Below are 16,822 nucleotides of genomic sequence, written 5' to 3'. Positions count from 1 at the left end.
AAAAAGAGCCCTAATTTATGTACACACTTGATTTATCTCCTTGCAGCGAGCAGTCCTCAAGTGAGACCCAGTGGAAAGAGCTTACTCAGTATTTTGGAGCCAATGATAGATTTGAACCCCCAGTTAAACAGAAAAAAGTGGAAAAGGTAAGAACCTTTCGTATTTATTGTATTATTCTACCTTAGCTAACAGGACATATTTTTGATTAGCTGTGCCTAAAACACTAGTTCAATGATTCATATATTTAGAAACTTAAAATTTCCTGCTGTGTACTAAAAAGATGCTAGATAAACAAGTGACTATCTAGTTTAAAACTGTTCAAAAGACCAAGTTGTAAAAATATTATTGTAAAAGCCTCACTCCCTTTGCCTTGGGTAGTAAAAGAAAGCTATTGTAAGAGGCCATCTCACTGAGACTTGGAGGATGGTGGAAACCTTTATGTGATGACCATCCTGAGGTACTGAAACATTGGTGAGGACTCTAGAGGAAGGGTTAATGTGAGACCTGTTTGTTTTTTAGTGGGAAGGTTAGATTGGCTGGACTGAAGTCAGGAGGAGGATAGCTCAAAGACTCAAGATAATCCCGGAGAATTGCCCAACATGGATGGGACCTCAGAGACTTAGGAAGTGGGCTTTATTTGCAGTGCACTTGGCCTTTAAGAGAGTGACATGATCTAACTTAAGCTTAAAGATGCCCTGAGTGTTGTGGAGAGTAGGTAGGTAGTGATGCAGTGGCAGTGAATGATGACAGCAGACTCAGCACAAGATCGTGGTCCTCAGTGAGAATGATGCGGATGAGGATGAGAAAAGTTGAGCACTTTGCAGTTTTAATGGGAAAGTAGAATGGAAGTATTTACCTTTGCACTAGTGGGTCTTTTCAAGTGATCACACACACACACACACACACACACACACACACACACACAGGATTCTAGTTAGAAAGTTGAGAAAAGTTAGGAGGAATGGAGATGTAGATGTAGAGTAGAACCTATTCAGAACTCATGGGACAGGAGTGTTAACACAGGAACAGAGTGATTGACGACTGTCATGAGGTGGAGGTTCAGAGAGTGTGTGAGCTTGTGGTGTGTGTTTGTAGTTGTTAATCTCTGGAAATGAGGACAGGCCTTGAAGCAACAAACCATGTATTCAAGGTAGGGAGGCAGTATTGGCAGAGTCTAAGAGCATGAGAATCTAGAGCTCCTAGGGCTAGAGGACTAAGGGGCTATGTTACCGTATGTATGTTTATAATCTCAGTCCTGACTAGATACGACGAGCTCTTACTCATGTAGAATTTAGACTTTGTATGGCGTTACGAGGACTCTTCATCCTGTCATTTGAAGAACGCCATCTTAGCACCTAGCACTTAGTTTCACATGCATTCTAAAAAAGTCAAAACAGCAGTTAAAAGTGTGAACTCGCTTTAGCAGAAATTGCTGTGAGTCTGTCTGATTGTAGTCACAGGTGCATCCACTGTTTAAGTTTGGACTCTTCCTGCAGATTTCTCTGCATAGATGACACCCGGGAGGAAAGTTATGGGTCTTCTGACCAGGGAAACTGGTATTGGCCAGGCTTATATCTAGCTAGCACTTAATATTCTACAAGTATGCAGGCATGAAAGGAAAGGAAGGATTTAGTGCAGCTGAATGATTTCAGCAGTCTCTTGGGGGTTGAGTGTAATTGCATGCCAGCAGTCTGCACTCACTCTTTAGGTTGGGGTCATGGTTTTTACATGATGCTTCTTTTTGGTATCCTGCCGAGTTTTCTCTTTGTTGAGACCAGCAAAGTAAATAAACTTTAATAAAAGTAAAAGCAAATTGTCCATACTGGAGACACCATGATAAAAGCTATGAATACATGTAAGTCCAACACATAGTTAGGAATCTGATGGGGACTATGCAGACACGTGGTGTAGTGTAAACAAATACGGATTTCCAGCCTAGCATTATATTCTCAGGAGCAGAGGCTGATCTGTTACCATAGAGTCTTTTTATTTTGTTTTCACTCAACCCTCAAGAACAGTAAAGCAAAACAAAACTTCTTAATCTCATGTCTATCATACCCTTCCTTGGCGTCCTGCCAAGCCAAACTGATGCTCAGCCCAGAATGTGTACTGTAACACTGCTGTCACCTGCTTGCCAGACAATGTAGAGACGTTTGTAAGTTTTTTAAATATAGTCTTCCTAATATTTAATGCTGTATTAAAGTGTTCTTTGTATTAAATACAGATGTAATATGTATCAATAATTCTGTAAACAAAGCATAATTATTTCAGATCTACAGGGGAGTTTATGAAGAGTAAATTTTACTCATTCATTTCACTATAAATGTCTCAAGTATTCCATAGTTGACTCAGTTTTATTAGTTAGTATCATTGTTGAAGTAGTCTTGGGTATATCAAATGAAAACTATAGGTACTTTTATCAACTTTGTTTTAGAATTACTGTCTTTGATGTTTAATGTTACTCATGAGAGGAAAGTGCTGTTGTATAGATTAGCTTTATCAAGCTTTTTATTTGTGGCAAATACTTTTTCCATTTAGACCTTTATATGGAACTCTAGTACACAGACGAGATCAAAACCTAACTGTCTTGAATGCATGGGGAGGCAGCTACAGGGGTTTGGGAAAACTTAGTGGAGTAGTTGCAGTGTTTTTCTTGGTCCTGTGATGATTTCTGTAGGAGGGCCAATTTTAACCTCTTAAGATAGTTGAAGAAACAGAAGGTAGCATTACGTGACTTAAAACCAACAGCAGGTAAGATGTAAGACTTAAACTTAACTCATTTGCCCCAATCTGAATTTTTCTAAAGTGATAGATAAGTTTAGTTTTTAACTTAGTTTTATGTGACTTATATATAAAATAGCAAAATCATCACATGTAACTAACTTCTAAATATATAACTTAGATTTATATGTATATCTCACTCCTTCCTCTTCTTTATGGAAAAATTACATCATTTTGCTCCTAGATATTTAAATTCAGTCATAATTAAACAAATTTCAGTAGATAATTTATTTGTATTATGCTTTAGAGATTGAATATATTGTCCAAATAAATATTTAAGTTAGATTTATATAAAAATACAGTGTGATGTAGTTGGGCTTAAAGAGCTTTAGTCACATATTGAAAGGAATCCCTCATGTGCACATGTGGAGTGAGTCCCTAAGCCTGATGCTTGGGAAATCCTACACACACATACATTTACTGTTGTGCATTCTGGACATTTGTAGGACAGCTTTATTGATTAGAGGTCAGCTGTTGTCTTATGCGAACCTTTTACGTAGTGTCTTTAGGTAAAATTTCTACTTGTAGCCAAATTGCCATTCCTAAACATACCTGATCTCTGATGTTTTATCCTTAATTCTCATTCAAGTAAAAACTGTGGCGAGTACAGCAAGGCACTGCAGCTATAGTAATAGCCTGCAGCTCGAGCTTCTCTTCTGGTGTGGTAGACTTGTGTAAGTCAGGACTTCTTTGAGGGTCTTTCTGAAAGTCCAAAAAGTTTGGAATCTTAAATCATGTTTGATTACAACTTACTAACCTAGAGTTGAATTCTTGAGTCTAGGATCTAAGCCCCTGGAGTTGTAACCTCACTGAAAAGTCATCTTGATATCAGAGATAAGAGCAACATTTAATATTTAATGGATGGTTGCTATATTTGAACAAGGGGCTAAATAGTTTAGAGCTCATGGCTTTATATTTACAGGATTTCAGTGAGAGAACTAGAGCCATAGACTTTTAGAGACATACCCCAGATTGCTCAGTTCTTGATTGGAAGATTTACTTCGTTTGACTTTCTCAGCAGCATTCTAGGCAAAGTGCTATGAACTTATGGTCTTTTAATGGTGATGGGCATGTATAATAAAGGAATTTTGAATGTATTTGAAATGTTTATTCTTAATAGATACACAATAGAATAAAAAATTTTCAGAGCCCAAAGAAGCAATTCTATTTACTTTTAGTAAATTATAAGAACAAGCCAGGCATCATACATACATTATCCCTATAAACTCAGCACTCTGAGATGTGAGTAGGGCAATAACTTTCCAGCCAACCTGTGTTGCAGGATATTTGATGACACTGTGAACCCTGAGATTGTGTTATTCACTGAAAAAAGAAAACAAACAACTGTTTCTGGTGTGTTGTGCTTCAGTCCTTAGTACACACCTTTAATCTCTTTGGCTGGAATATAGACACGCCCTTAGTACACGCCTTTACTTCCAAACAAGGAAGGTTTGAAAGTTTGAAAGTGATGTCTAATTGAGTAGCAGACAGAGTGACAAACTAGAGAAGGAGTTGACAGAATGGGATATGCCCAACTCTAAGGAGAAGCGAGGAAAGAGACGCTACTTGAGCAGTGCAGAGAGGAAGAAGAGGCAGTTTTATGGGGATGGTTGTAGAGAGAAGAGAGAACAAGCTAGAGACAAGTGAGAACAGAAGAAGCCAGAATATGAGAAGGAGCATAGAAGATGAGACCATATTGCCACAGTTAGTTTGAGACCTAGCGGAGCGAAAGCCAGAGGCCAAGAGAGAAGCCAGTTTGAATCAACCAATGTGGAGAGGAGTTTGAGCCAAAACAACTGAGTTGACCAGCCAGCCAGAGCTCAGAGAGAGCTAGAAACGGGTGAGCTTACCCAGTAATAAGTCTCAGAGGCTGAAAACATTGTAGGCTTAAGTAAAATTGTACAGAGGCTAGGAGGTTCCAGGGCTAGGCCTAAGTTAGCAGATGGAGGCAGTATGCCTCCAAGATGATAATTACTACAGGAGAATAAGAGATACTTTTACTTTTACAAACCTGGGGTACAGTGTAAGACCCTGTCTTAAAACAAAACTGGGGGCCGGGGGGGCGGGGCAGAGATAGAGATAGATTGAGATTGTATGAAAGAAGAAAAAATTCAAGAATCAGTTATTTATATATATATATATATATATATACATATATATACACACACACACACACACATATATATGTGTGTGTATTATATCTATATCTATATATCTTTTAAAAGAACTGTTATTGGAGACAAAGTTGACATTGTAGTAGAAACTTAGGATTTTATTTCTAGAAATAAGTTTTGTTCATCCAAGCCAATAATCTTACTGTCTTTGGGAAGCTGAGGGTTAAGAGTAAGCACATAGAACTGTGACCACATTTCTTCTGAATGCTTAGGGGAATGGGGATTGGTTGAGTAGTGGTAAGGTAGACTGGTAATGTTAACTGATTCCTTTATTTGGCTTTGAGACAAGTCCAGATTGACCTCATACTTTATTATGGAGTCAAGGAGGACCTTAAACAACTTTTTTTGTTTATTTGTTGTTTGTTTTAGGCAAGGTCTTACTACTAGCCCTCTGGGTCTCCAGGAACTCATTGGAGACCAGGCCGGCCTTGAACTCTGCCTTCTTTTGCTGGGATTAAAGGACTGTACCTTCAGGGACCTTGAGCTTCTCCTCCTATATCCACCCCTTGGATTCAAGTGTGTGTCACTGTTATGCTAGATTACACGCAGTGCTAGGGATCAAATCCAGGGTTTGATTTATTTTAGGCATTACTACCAAGAGATGTTCTCCAGCCTGATTTTATTCTCAAGTGAAACTTTATTTAAGCTCAGCAATTTATAAGATTTTCTATAATAAAGGAGTTTTCTCTTCCCTGTTTGGCATTCAGTGCTAAGCTATAGCTCTATGTACCAGAGGGACATTAACAAGTTGATTCAATAGAATGGTTAAATATGTCTTGGGATCTGTTGGTTACTTGGGATCTGTTGGTTACTTTGGGCACTATATGCAGTAAGGTAAGAAGCCTAGATAATCTGAAGGGAGCACAGGTACTGTGCATAGCACATGTGGCAGTCTTAAGGGAGGATTAGTGAACAGGTTACAAAGGTGGGAGAGTGGAACTAGTCTGGGTGATCGCTTGGGTAAACAATGAATTAAGGAATTCAGCTACCTCAGACTTTGAGATACAAGAAAATTAAATTTGATATTAACATATACATTATCTGTCTCAGAGGCATTTGAGGAAATCTTTATACTGCAAAGGGAGTAAAATGCTATTGTATTTCCGTTTTATAAATAAATAACTTCATTTCCATTATAGATTAAATATGATATTCTAAATGGGGACTGTAAACCTCTAATTGTACTATACTGAGAGCTCAGGATAAAGATACCCTTGAACCCTGAAGAGATACAGAGGTCAGAAAAAGTGTCAGATCCTCTGGAACTTGAATTCCAGGCAGTTGTGAGCCCTGACTTTGGTGTTGGGATCTGAACTTGGGTTCACTGGAAGTTTAGCAAGTATTCTTAACTGCTGAGCCATGGGTCCAGTCCTAAGAAATACAGTTTTTATTTGTTGCAGATAAATTTGTATTGATAAGCATGACAGTATATTATTCCTTTTTGATTGTAAGAGCATTATTACGTCAATGTTACTCTCATGGAATTCTTTCAGGGCTTCAGTATAGGTTGGTTCCTTCTGTTCTTACTGCAGACATGGATTACTGCACTGCAACTTGAGTGCCCTAGTACTGGCTGAGTGAAAGCCTCCTGTGTGGAAGGAACTGGGTGTGATTTGGGGGTACTCCAAGCTAGTTACTGTACATAGAGTTTGCCTTTATTAAACAGAACCCAAGAAAGGAGAAAGATAGTATGTCAGAGGAACAAGTTTAAAAGTACAGATACAAAGCTTAGTGATGCAGGCTTGGTGTCGGACATGAGGAAAGGTGACAAAGTTCAGTCTGTAAGGCAGCATACTGGGTAATGTCTGATATGAGTCTGAAAAAATTGGAAGGCTTTTTTTTTAAGGAAAGTATGTCAGAGGTACTGGTAACATTAATAAGACGGCAGATGTGGCCAGAGATTAGGAGGTATAGCGTTGTTATAGATGAGGCTGAGAGAGAGATAAACCTGTTAGCCAGGTAGTTGATCTATATTCTGGTACAAGATCCTTAGCTTAGCTTTTCATGAACCCAAATAAACAGTTTGTAGATTTGCACGATTGGCAGGTGAGAGCTGGTGCACAGACCTCAGTGGGAGTGGCACAGTCAGAGCCTCCTGAGAATGAAATGTATTTGGAAAGAGTCCGCCATAGTATTTGCACCAGCCTGAGAAGAATTCTGCAGACAAACAAGACAAGGAAATTTCTGGAGATTGTACAGGAGTACAGGCATTAGAATCATGTGGCTTGAGTCAGAGATAACAAAAGGCAGTTAGTTTAATGGAAGTCTCCAGCTACTGTGGGAAGCTAGTTGACTACTTAAGTCTTTGGGTGAGTTGTGATAAGAAATCTTATCCAGATGTCAGGTAAAGGACTCACTAGCTTCTGCTGCTAGTCTTCCTAGGTAGGTGACGTTGCAGTTACTAAAATCATCATCTCAGCAGCAATACAACAATGCAAAATCACCCTCTCTTGACTGCTGTGATCAAGTATTTACTGCAGGAAGAGCTTTTCTCAGCATTTTTGCTGTTATATTAGGAGGAAGTTTGTATGAGGTCCAAGATTTACTGTGTTGAAATGAAAGAATAGGTGGCAACTGTTAAGATTGTCTTCCAAGAAGCACATATTAGATCACGTAAAACTTCTGTGTTCTGTAGTAACTGTTCACAGCTAGACCTTGTTTACATCCAAGTGTCTTTTGGTAAGTGTGTAATGAGCCCTACCTAGTTTGGTAATTCCGTGACATTTAAATTTTTGATTTCTTGAAGTATTTTTAGTAAATTAAAATATTTCCATAGAAAAATAAAATAATTATTTGTTGCTTTCTTCTCTGTATAGTAGTCAGCTTAGCAGACCTAGTTGAAGATGGTGAAAGGCTATAGAGTGAAGTGTTGAGCTGCAGGAATGGGCTGTGGTTGAGAATTCAGAGTGCAGACCTGGATGTGGGTGGCTTTACACCTTACAGACTGATGTCAGCCAAGTCGAGTAATTTATGTCTATTTCCACCTCTTACAAACAGGCTAACATTTCATGGAGATGTCAGAGTGCAAGTGACAGCATTTATAGAATAAACCCAGAATAATCTGGTGAACACTCCATAATTTTGATCCCTGGCTGTCATTAACATTACTGTTATTAGTCTCTGGTTCCACCTCCCCCAACCCCCAAATCTGAATTTTTTTTTTCAGAGCTGGGGACCGAACCCAGGCCTTGTGCTTGCTAGGCAAGCGCTCTACCACTGAGCTAAATCCCCAACCCCCCAAATCTGAATTTGCATTTCCTTTTTACTGTTAGCTTGAGAAATCTGGGGACCCTGAGTAGCCACGGAATGTTTCAGAAACATCCATGAATGGGAGTTGATGCAGACCTGCATAGGGGTATTGAGGGGGTGAATGGAAGAGGCATTTGCTGTAGTCCTGTGCAGTCTCAGTTAGCAAGTGATTAACTGTCTTTTCTTCTCGTAACTTGTCTTTGGTTTTCCTTTGTAGTCAGGCCTTGAGAAGAGCATTGACCAGGCTGTGGAGGAGTGGGATGTTGAGAAGGCTGAGGAGCTCAGCAACCAGCTAGCTACTCGAGAGGTAAGTCAGACTCCGTCCAGCTCTCTTTTTGCCCTCATACTTCTCTCCCATTCGACTGTTTGCTTTGAAATCTAGATTTTATGTTGACTTTATTGCTTTAAATTTATTCTGGTCTAAAACTTAGGATGAAAATTATACATAATTGATATTTGATCCTAGTTTTATTTGGCCTACAGCAGTTTTTTTGCTTTATCTGTTTTTGAGGTTGGTGTTGTTTTTCAGGGATGATTCGAAGGGTGCCTTTATTTTTCCCGTAGGGTCTAGCTCAGTTTATCCCTGCTGGGTACAGCTATGTGTTCTGCAGTCACACCCTGCAGCCTTAGTCCTTGCTTACTGTCTCTTCCTGTAGATTCTGTACATACTGGTCAGTTTTGTGGGGTTTCAGCTAATTCTCCCATAGTCTGTAGTAGTGTAAAACTAAATATAGTTTAATATATTTCCAGCTGTAGAAGGTCACAAGATGCTTCTGACTCATGTTCTTGGAGATAGACCTGTCACTCACACTTAATGTATTTCCCTGTTCTATAGTTTCTTTTGCTTTATACACTGAAAAAAGTGAAAAATCTACTTCCTAGTTTGTATTCTTAGTACTTGACTCCCTGTCTACATAGCACACAGCACTCCTTGGTGTTCAGTCACATAAAAAGCATCTTATCTCATCTATGCAAATTGCTGGCCATTTCTTAGTGTTCTAACTCACAGACTTTTTGTTTTATTTTGTTTTTTGGTTTTTGGTTTTTTTTTCTGTTTTCTAATCAGAAATTAGAAAGTTCTATTTCATAGATTATTCTATGGAAATATGGTTGCATTTATCCATCATCAGTTGTCTAAAAACCCACCATTTATAGCCATCATGATTGTCTGTGTGTGTGTGTGTGTGTGTGTGTGTGAATTTTTGCCTGTTTTTACATGCAGCCCTTAAAAACATTGTGGATTTTTATGTGTGGATTAGACAAATTCCAAAGAAAGGCTGAAGGATTTTAAGTTTGTCTTAAATCTTTAAGAATAATTGGTCACAATAATATTTCTGTATATACGTGTGTAACTGAGTATAATTTAGTATAGCTGTGTAACTGAGTAGCATCGAACACACTCACACCACTGTGCAGATTCTCCCACTACTTGTCTCTAGAAGTCTCCATCTTGGAAAACGGAAGCTCCACACCTAAACTGCTACTCTGCAGTCTGCTCTCCACTCTTTGTTGACAGCAGGCCATTTGCCTGTGCATTCAGGTTCTGTAGGTGCCTCATGTAAGTCATGTGCTTATGATTTGTGTCCAGAGTATTTCTTTAGCATAACATCCTTAGAGATCATTGCGCTGGAGTGTACGTTGGAATGCTTGTCCATTTCAAGACTGGTTACCGCTGTGCCATATTTGGGGTATTATGCCACCGTTTGTGCATTAAATTACTAGTAGACACTGCTTCCACTGTTTAACTACAGTGAACCATGCACCTGTAAATATGAGTATACTAACATCTGTTTGAATGTCCTTTATATCCAGAAACAAAATTGCTGCATTATTTAAGAAAGAAAAATGCACGTCAGGCATGTGGAATGTTTTTAATTTGTGGGGATACTGTGACTCAGCATAGCCATCAAAGCTCTGACAGATTTCTTGTAGCTGAACATCAACGAAATATTCTTTGTATTTGCTATTTTTATATGAGATATTTACTCTTCCCATCTTCTAATGCTCTTTCTGCTTAGTTTGATAATCTCTTTTATTTTTAAAAATGCTGTATTCTGATTCAGTGGGTGTGGCTCTTGCTGGATATAGTAGTATTTCATCACTATTTTGAAAGGGAAAGATAAAAGCTCATTTATTAAAATGAACTTGAGGATGTGTTAAATTGTGCTACAAGTTCAGTAGGACTCCCTACTATTGATTATCTGGGGCTTCTTCAGTGTAAGATCCCTGCATGTCAATCTGTGCTTTATTTCTTATCCCTATAAGTTAATCTTTGCTTTCACTCAACAAACATGGTATGTGTTGTTGGTGTGGTACTTAGATCTCATCCAGAAGTGAGCTGTTAGAAGTAATGACTTGGTTTCTTAAAAGTATAGTTAACTCCTGAGATAACAAGATTATATCAATTAGCGAATGTCATGTGCAGCATTTGACAGGGTGGCCCTGGACACATGAGGGAATGGTAGGGAGGAGCAGTGCTTATGGGCTTGGACAGGACTTCAGGTGTTAGATTTCTACCATGGCTCTAAAGATTCAGACTGGGGAGGACATCAGGATGGGACTAGGGAAGAGTGGGATCCAATGAGGTTGAAATCTCATAGGGCACTCATAGCCAATCATCAGGTTGTGTCTTTACCAAGTTGTTGGTTTAGAAGCTGGTGGCAGCTTCATATGGATTGGGAATGAAGCCTTTGAGGGAGCTGGTGCTTAACTGCATCTCTGCTGAGGAAGTATCTCACCCTGTGCCTCTTGTTGAACAGGTGTCTCTTGAGTGGTTTGAAAGGTTCCAGGACTGTGTGATGTTGGTTTTGGGTGCTGGTCTGGGCTTGCTGGATTGTTCTAGTAAAGCCCAAGACACAACCTAAGAAGACAGGAGGACTCTGGTGTGTGGTTGGTAGATGGTTTTAGAAGTGCTGTGTGCTTGTCTTCAGTTGCACTCTTCAGGGTTACAGGACGCAAGCTAGTACTCTCTTATTTTCGTTCATTGTTCTTTTGGAGACCCAAGAGTACATAGCAGACTCCTTCCCTCAGTCAGTTATCTTGGACTTTTTGTCTTGGTTGAGGAAGAAAAGATGAGGCAAAGCATAGTTTATTAGTCCTTCTACCTAAAACCAGGAAAGTTTTCAGAGAAGAATCTGTTTCATTGCAGGTTCTGAGTTCCATTTAGCAGAGTTTTATTTAATATTAAGGACATCGTGCAATTTGAGGCCAGGGAGGTTACTCAGTGGGAAAGCTGCTTACTGTACAAGCGAGCAGCCTGAGCTTGATCACAGGAATTCATGTGAAGGTGGGAGGAGAGAACTTACAGAGTTGTCTTCCGGTCTTCATACACAGTAAATGCCCCCCAAACGCACACCATATGCACCCATATAAAAATGTTAATCAGAAAAGGTGCCAACAAGTTGGTTCAGTCGAAGACCTGGCATGGTAGAAGGGAAGAACTGACCTAGATGTGTATATACTTACACACACACACACACACACACACACACACACACACACACACACACACACACAAATGAATTTTTTTAAAGAAGAAAGTTATAAAATTTGAAGAAAAGTTTTTCTTTAATCCATATACTTTAGATTTGCATTTATTCTAATAATTTGCATACTAACAAAGTCATATCCTGTTTTCTAACATTGTACTCTGTTGCTGTGTTCCTTTAGTTTAAAATAGCTTCTTGTCCTTATTTTTAAGTTCGTGTTTTTCAGGAAAGGCTAGTTAATACACACCCTGCAGTTTTGTTTTGTCTAGTATTTCCTCATAGTGAGTCACAGCAGTAACCATGAGCCCTTCTCAGACTATCCAGAGACACATCTCTGTGCCACTTTCTGTTGGTTTGACTTTGATGAGGGTGATAGCTCTGAGTTTTTCCCCTTTGTGATGACTAAGTACCGTATGGATAGACAGTTTGAGGCTACAGCACTCCCTTGTTACATCTAGTTCAGCATCTGTTGCTGGTTCTTTTATTGTGTTTTTTTATTGTAAGTTATTATTGTGATTGCCAAATAACTTTAGATCTTTAAAGCAATGTTTACTTCTAATCATCTCTGTGTGTGTTTGTGTGTGTGTGTGTGTGTGTGTGTGTGTGTGTGTTTGTGTGTGTGTTCATTTGCTCAAGAAAACTTAAGTGAGTGTAGGTGTCGTATCTCCTGGAACTGGGGAGTTGTAAGCTACCTGGTGTAGGTGCTGGGACTTGAGTTCTAGACCTCTCTATGAGTAACAAGTGCTCTTAACTTTGAACCGTCTCTCCAGCCCCTCTTGACAGTACTTTTATTACTTGGCAATGAAGATTAATAGTTAGCTTAAATGTGAGGTATTATATGTGAGGTATTTGTTTTCTGAATCCATATCAAATCTCATGAGTATGAGCAGTTTTCTAAATGGTGTGCTAGTGTGGGAAGGAGTTGCATGGATTATGGTGTACCAACCTTGTGTTAATAATTTCACCTTGGCCCTGGTGAGTTTCCTTGCTACATATGTGTTCAACTACCTGAAAAAACATTCAGAGCTGTCCCTCTGGGGTCTTAGAAATGGGGATTTTCTTGGAGGACACCGGGATTGTAGTTTGGTGTCTTCTCATTTGTCATTTTAGAAGTTGAAGTTTTATAATGCTGACTAGGCATTTTATTTCAAGGTCTTACCTTCCCTGTCATACTGTATGACAAATGAGATTGCTTTAGAAAAGATAACATTTTCCTCAATTGTTTTTATGCTTTGATACATATGTAAAGCTGTGTTCTGGTATTGTGTTTAATGAATTCTGGTCAAAAGAAAAACCAGCAGTTTATATCCTGGATAATTGAAAGGACAGATGGGTCATGATTGCAATTGTGACACAGAGTTAGAAAGATGCCAGTGCTGTGCCCACTCATGGAGCGCCCTTCAGGGATGTCCAGTCAAGAAAAGCTTTGGCAAGAAATGTTGCCATCTTTATATTCTCATATATCATCCCTTAGTCCAGTCACTGTGATGATGAGATGGGATTTTACAGAAGTGTGAGTTTGGGGCAGAAACCTTCTATGAATAGAGTGTATGTATGCATGGTAGGTGTCCTTTTGAAATTCAGGTAGATTGGTTTTTAATAACAGCAGCGTTTGCTTTTCTCAAGAAGCAGTGACTGGGACCTGCTGATAAAGCCTTTGCTCAGAGGCACAGACCCCAGAGTTCTTAAAGCCCTTTCCAGCCATAGGTGAAGCTCATTTTGATGTTTAACATTTAAAAGCCTGTGAAGTGAGTAGGGCAGCATCAATTTTGTGAAAAATGAAGTTAAAAGTAGAACCATGTCTGTGAATAGACCTTGAAAACATCCCTCAAGAGAGTATGTCAAAATTAGGCTGTTGGTGCGATCTCATTGTGACACAGTAAAGCATGTAATTTCCCAGAAGCATGTCCCTTACATTTGTGATGACTGAGTTTAGTTGGAATCTGGTTTGGGGGAAGAGGGTAACTTAAGTGTCTTGTGTCTAAGTGTAAGCTGGGCTGTCTTTTCAGTGTTTGCCGTGTAGCTGCAGACTGCTGAGAATGCTCTTCCTGCCCCTCTGACCATTCCATAATTGTGTTACACTGATGAAGCTGTTCCAATTTCAAAAACCAGTTTCTTTCTTTAAACTCTTGTTTGGGGCATGTCTGGCTGAACTGACCCCTGACTTGGCAGGACATTCTCTGTTGATTGACTGTGGACTGTGATCTTTGAAAATAACATCTTCTACCTATTATCCTCAGCTGTCTTTTCTGATGTTGTCCTTATCATAAGGCACAGTGCAGTCATAGAGACCTGTAGAAACAAGTACTTTTAAATTCAGTTGGAGTATTATATATGGTAAAAAGGACCTTTTTCTAAACATCTTTTAGCTTGTGGAGATAAAAACCAACTTCACTTGGTAGCAAAGCAATGTTCCCACCTTCAAATGAGTCACTGCACATTTAACTAAATATATTCCTTAGATATACTTCAGTCTATCTGTCCAGTGTCAAAATGGACAAAATGGGCCTGTTCTATTTTCATAAATACTCTTTTGGGAAGAAATATCTTGAAACCAAGTGTCTGAGTTAAAACTGTTTGTTGATACACAGTACCATATACAGAACAATATACTCCAATTAGCCATTATAAAAATTTATTGCTAGAACATTCAGCCCTGCTGAAGAAGGTCAGATCCCTCCTTTAGTTGTAAGTATTGTGATTTCTGGCGTCTGAAGAGTGGGTAAAAGCAGTAAAAATACAATATGGATTTTATGAGTGTGTGCACACACGCACGCGCGCGCACACACAAGCACACGTAATGCATCTTTATTCCAACCAATATTTTATATTTCTGGAAAGGAGATATTGTAGTTAGCTGGAGGTATGTTTAACAAATGCTGTCAACCATGAGTTTTCTCTAAAAGAAGGTGGTAGGCTTTACTTAATCATTTTGTGTGGATATCTGCAGACTCTGGCAAAATATATTTGTCCTGCCTTCCAGTTCTGACCTTTTCTTGATCCACTTCTCTTTCTAGTAGTAAGAACAGTTTAGCAACATTTTCCTTTTGGTATATTTCACTGGCACATTGGCAGTAGGAAAGAGGATAGGGCACTGGTGAGAAAAAGCCCTCTCAGGGAATGGGCTGCCAGTCAGCTCTACCAGCTCCTAGTGGAGGTGAGAGCTCTGTCCTTGGGGCAGTATGTGTCTGCTGAGGATCATCCAGAACCGAATACGACGGTCATCTCTCAGTATTTTTTAATTCAAACATATCTCTGTCTTATCCTCCTGTCTGCACATAGTCTTAGTGGCCTTAAAATGGTAGCTTTAATTTTTTTAAAGCCTTATTCTCCTTAACTCTAACAAATAAATCAGTTGTTACATGTAGAGGAACTTAGCACAGTGCATGGATTAAGCATTGTCTGACCCCGTGAGGGAAGGACTGGGTGAATTCCTTTACATCTAGTTTAAAGACGTTTTCTTTCCTATAAAAATCCTGCAGCTTTGAAGACAGAGCTTGTTGGCCTCAGGAAAGTAGGATGGGTATTTAGCGAAGGGCATACCTGTGTTTTTCAGGTGTGCTTATTCACATCTCATTGCATTGTGGATGCTTTCTTAACCTCTGGGGTCTGGCTGGGTGTTCACCTTGAATGGCATTCCTTATGTGCTGTCTTAATTATGTTTATCTGTGCTTTTAACTAACCTTAAAAAAGATTTCAGATGTTACAAGTCTAATTAAAGAGACAGACAAAGCACAGTTTATACTGTAGATTTTTTTTCTGCAGTTCAATTAATCAGCATGTTTTCTCTTTTAATTAAAACCATTTTAGTAAATTAAAGCCCACAGCAAAACACATATATAATTTGTTTGTAATTAGCTCTTAATTGGTGGTAGTTGAAGCTTAGCACCCTTGGTTTCTTTCTTCATGATTGCCATTTTATTAGCAGCCAGTCATTAATTAATCTTTTTCTAATTAGCTTATAAAACTGTTGATGGCACATTATTGTAAATGTGATTTTAAGTTCAAAGCTTGTTAATAGGCTTTCTTACTTAGAAGAACAGAGATAAAGAAATTGCTGAAAACAGTACTACAGTTCTTTCAAAAAACTGTCTTTCTTATGGGGGCTGTGTAAAGCATCTAACAGCTTATGGTTAATTTTTTTAATGCCTTTTTCCCCTTTATGAATGGAATAAGTTGCTTGAATATGAATGTCAATATCCAGGAGTAGTTTCAATAGTGTAATATTTTTTCCTTTTGTTTAGAATCCTGTAGTCTACATATAATTTGAAGTTATTAAAACAGGTATTATATAAACTATTTTATTATTAAATCAGTGTTGAGTAATGGGCCATATCATATGCATATATATGTGTATCTATTTTCTTAGTATGTTTTAAATTGGGATTTGATGGTTATGATTGAAATAAACTGGCAGGAAATTATAGGTATCAAAGTAATAAATAAGTATATATTTAGTTATACATCCAGACACTTATGTGATGTACAAACATAGGCAAACATGTCAGCCTGTGTGTGCATACACACTTCAAGATGACAATGAAACAAGATATGATAATTCAAAGAGAAGAACTTGGTCGAAAAGTCAGTTGAGTGACGAGGTGGGCCATAGCTTGGGCTGCAGTCAGAACTCTGGCATCCCAGGTGTGGCCATGGTGAGAAAGACCAATGTGACATAAGCATCTGAAGTTTACTGTGGCAGAGACACCTCAGGTGGGTTTGCATGATCCATTAGCCTTGTTATGTTCTTTGTTAAAATACACTGGCATCCTAAGCTGTTTTTAAAAATCAATTATTGCAAAGTTTTGAAACTTAATTTTAAAACACAGCAGAACCGGCCATTAGAAGTGCTTATTCTTTCCTCTTGAACTTTTGTGTTTTTCAACTTTGACTGTTTCTTTGCTTGTTTTTCAGAAGGCATTTTATGATGGCATGCGAGAGACACTAGAAAGGGATAGCTGACAAGGAAAAAATTAAAAATTGGATAAAAAGTAAATGAATAATGTCATATTACTAAAAAGATGAGAGGCTAATTTGTGCCGACTTTTTGCTAATTTTGTTCAAGCTTCAAAATGAGGAGCTGTCACCCGTTCTGTGTAGCGCTGATGACAGTGCCAATGATCCATGAAA

At 38.7% G+C, this 16,822-nt stretch overlaps 1 protein-coding gene across 3 annotated transcripts in view; it reads left to right on the top strand.

The window, feature by feature from the left end:
* Positions 1–16,822, top strand: part of Fam204a (family with sequence similarity 204, member A) — a 33,441-nt gene that overhangs the window by 6,662 nt on the left and 9,957 nt on the right. For all 3 annotated transcript variants that reach the window (XR_015621701.1, XM_087552403.1, NM_001107448.3), the window contains 2 exon segments: positions 47–146; positions 8,422–8,511. Coding sequence is in view for 2 of the 3 variants with exons in the window: in XM_087552403.1 (XP_087408529.1) it covers positions 47–146; positions 8,422–8,511 (190 nt within the window). In the remaining variant the exon portion in view is untranslated.

Source organism: Rattus norvegicus, chromosome 1 (genome assembly GCF_021556685.1).
Source record: "Rattus norvegicus strain SHRSP/BbbUtx chromosome 1, alternate assembly SHRSP_T2T, whole genome shotgun sequence".
NCBI classification, from domain to species: domain Eukaryota; kingdom Metazoa; phylum Chordata; class Mammalia; order Rodentia; family Muridae; genus Rattus; species Rattus norvegicus.
This window is presented reverse-complemented; position numbering and strand designations above follow the sequence as displayed.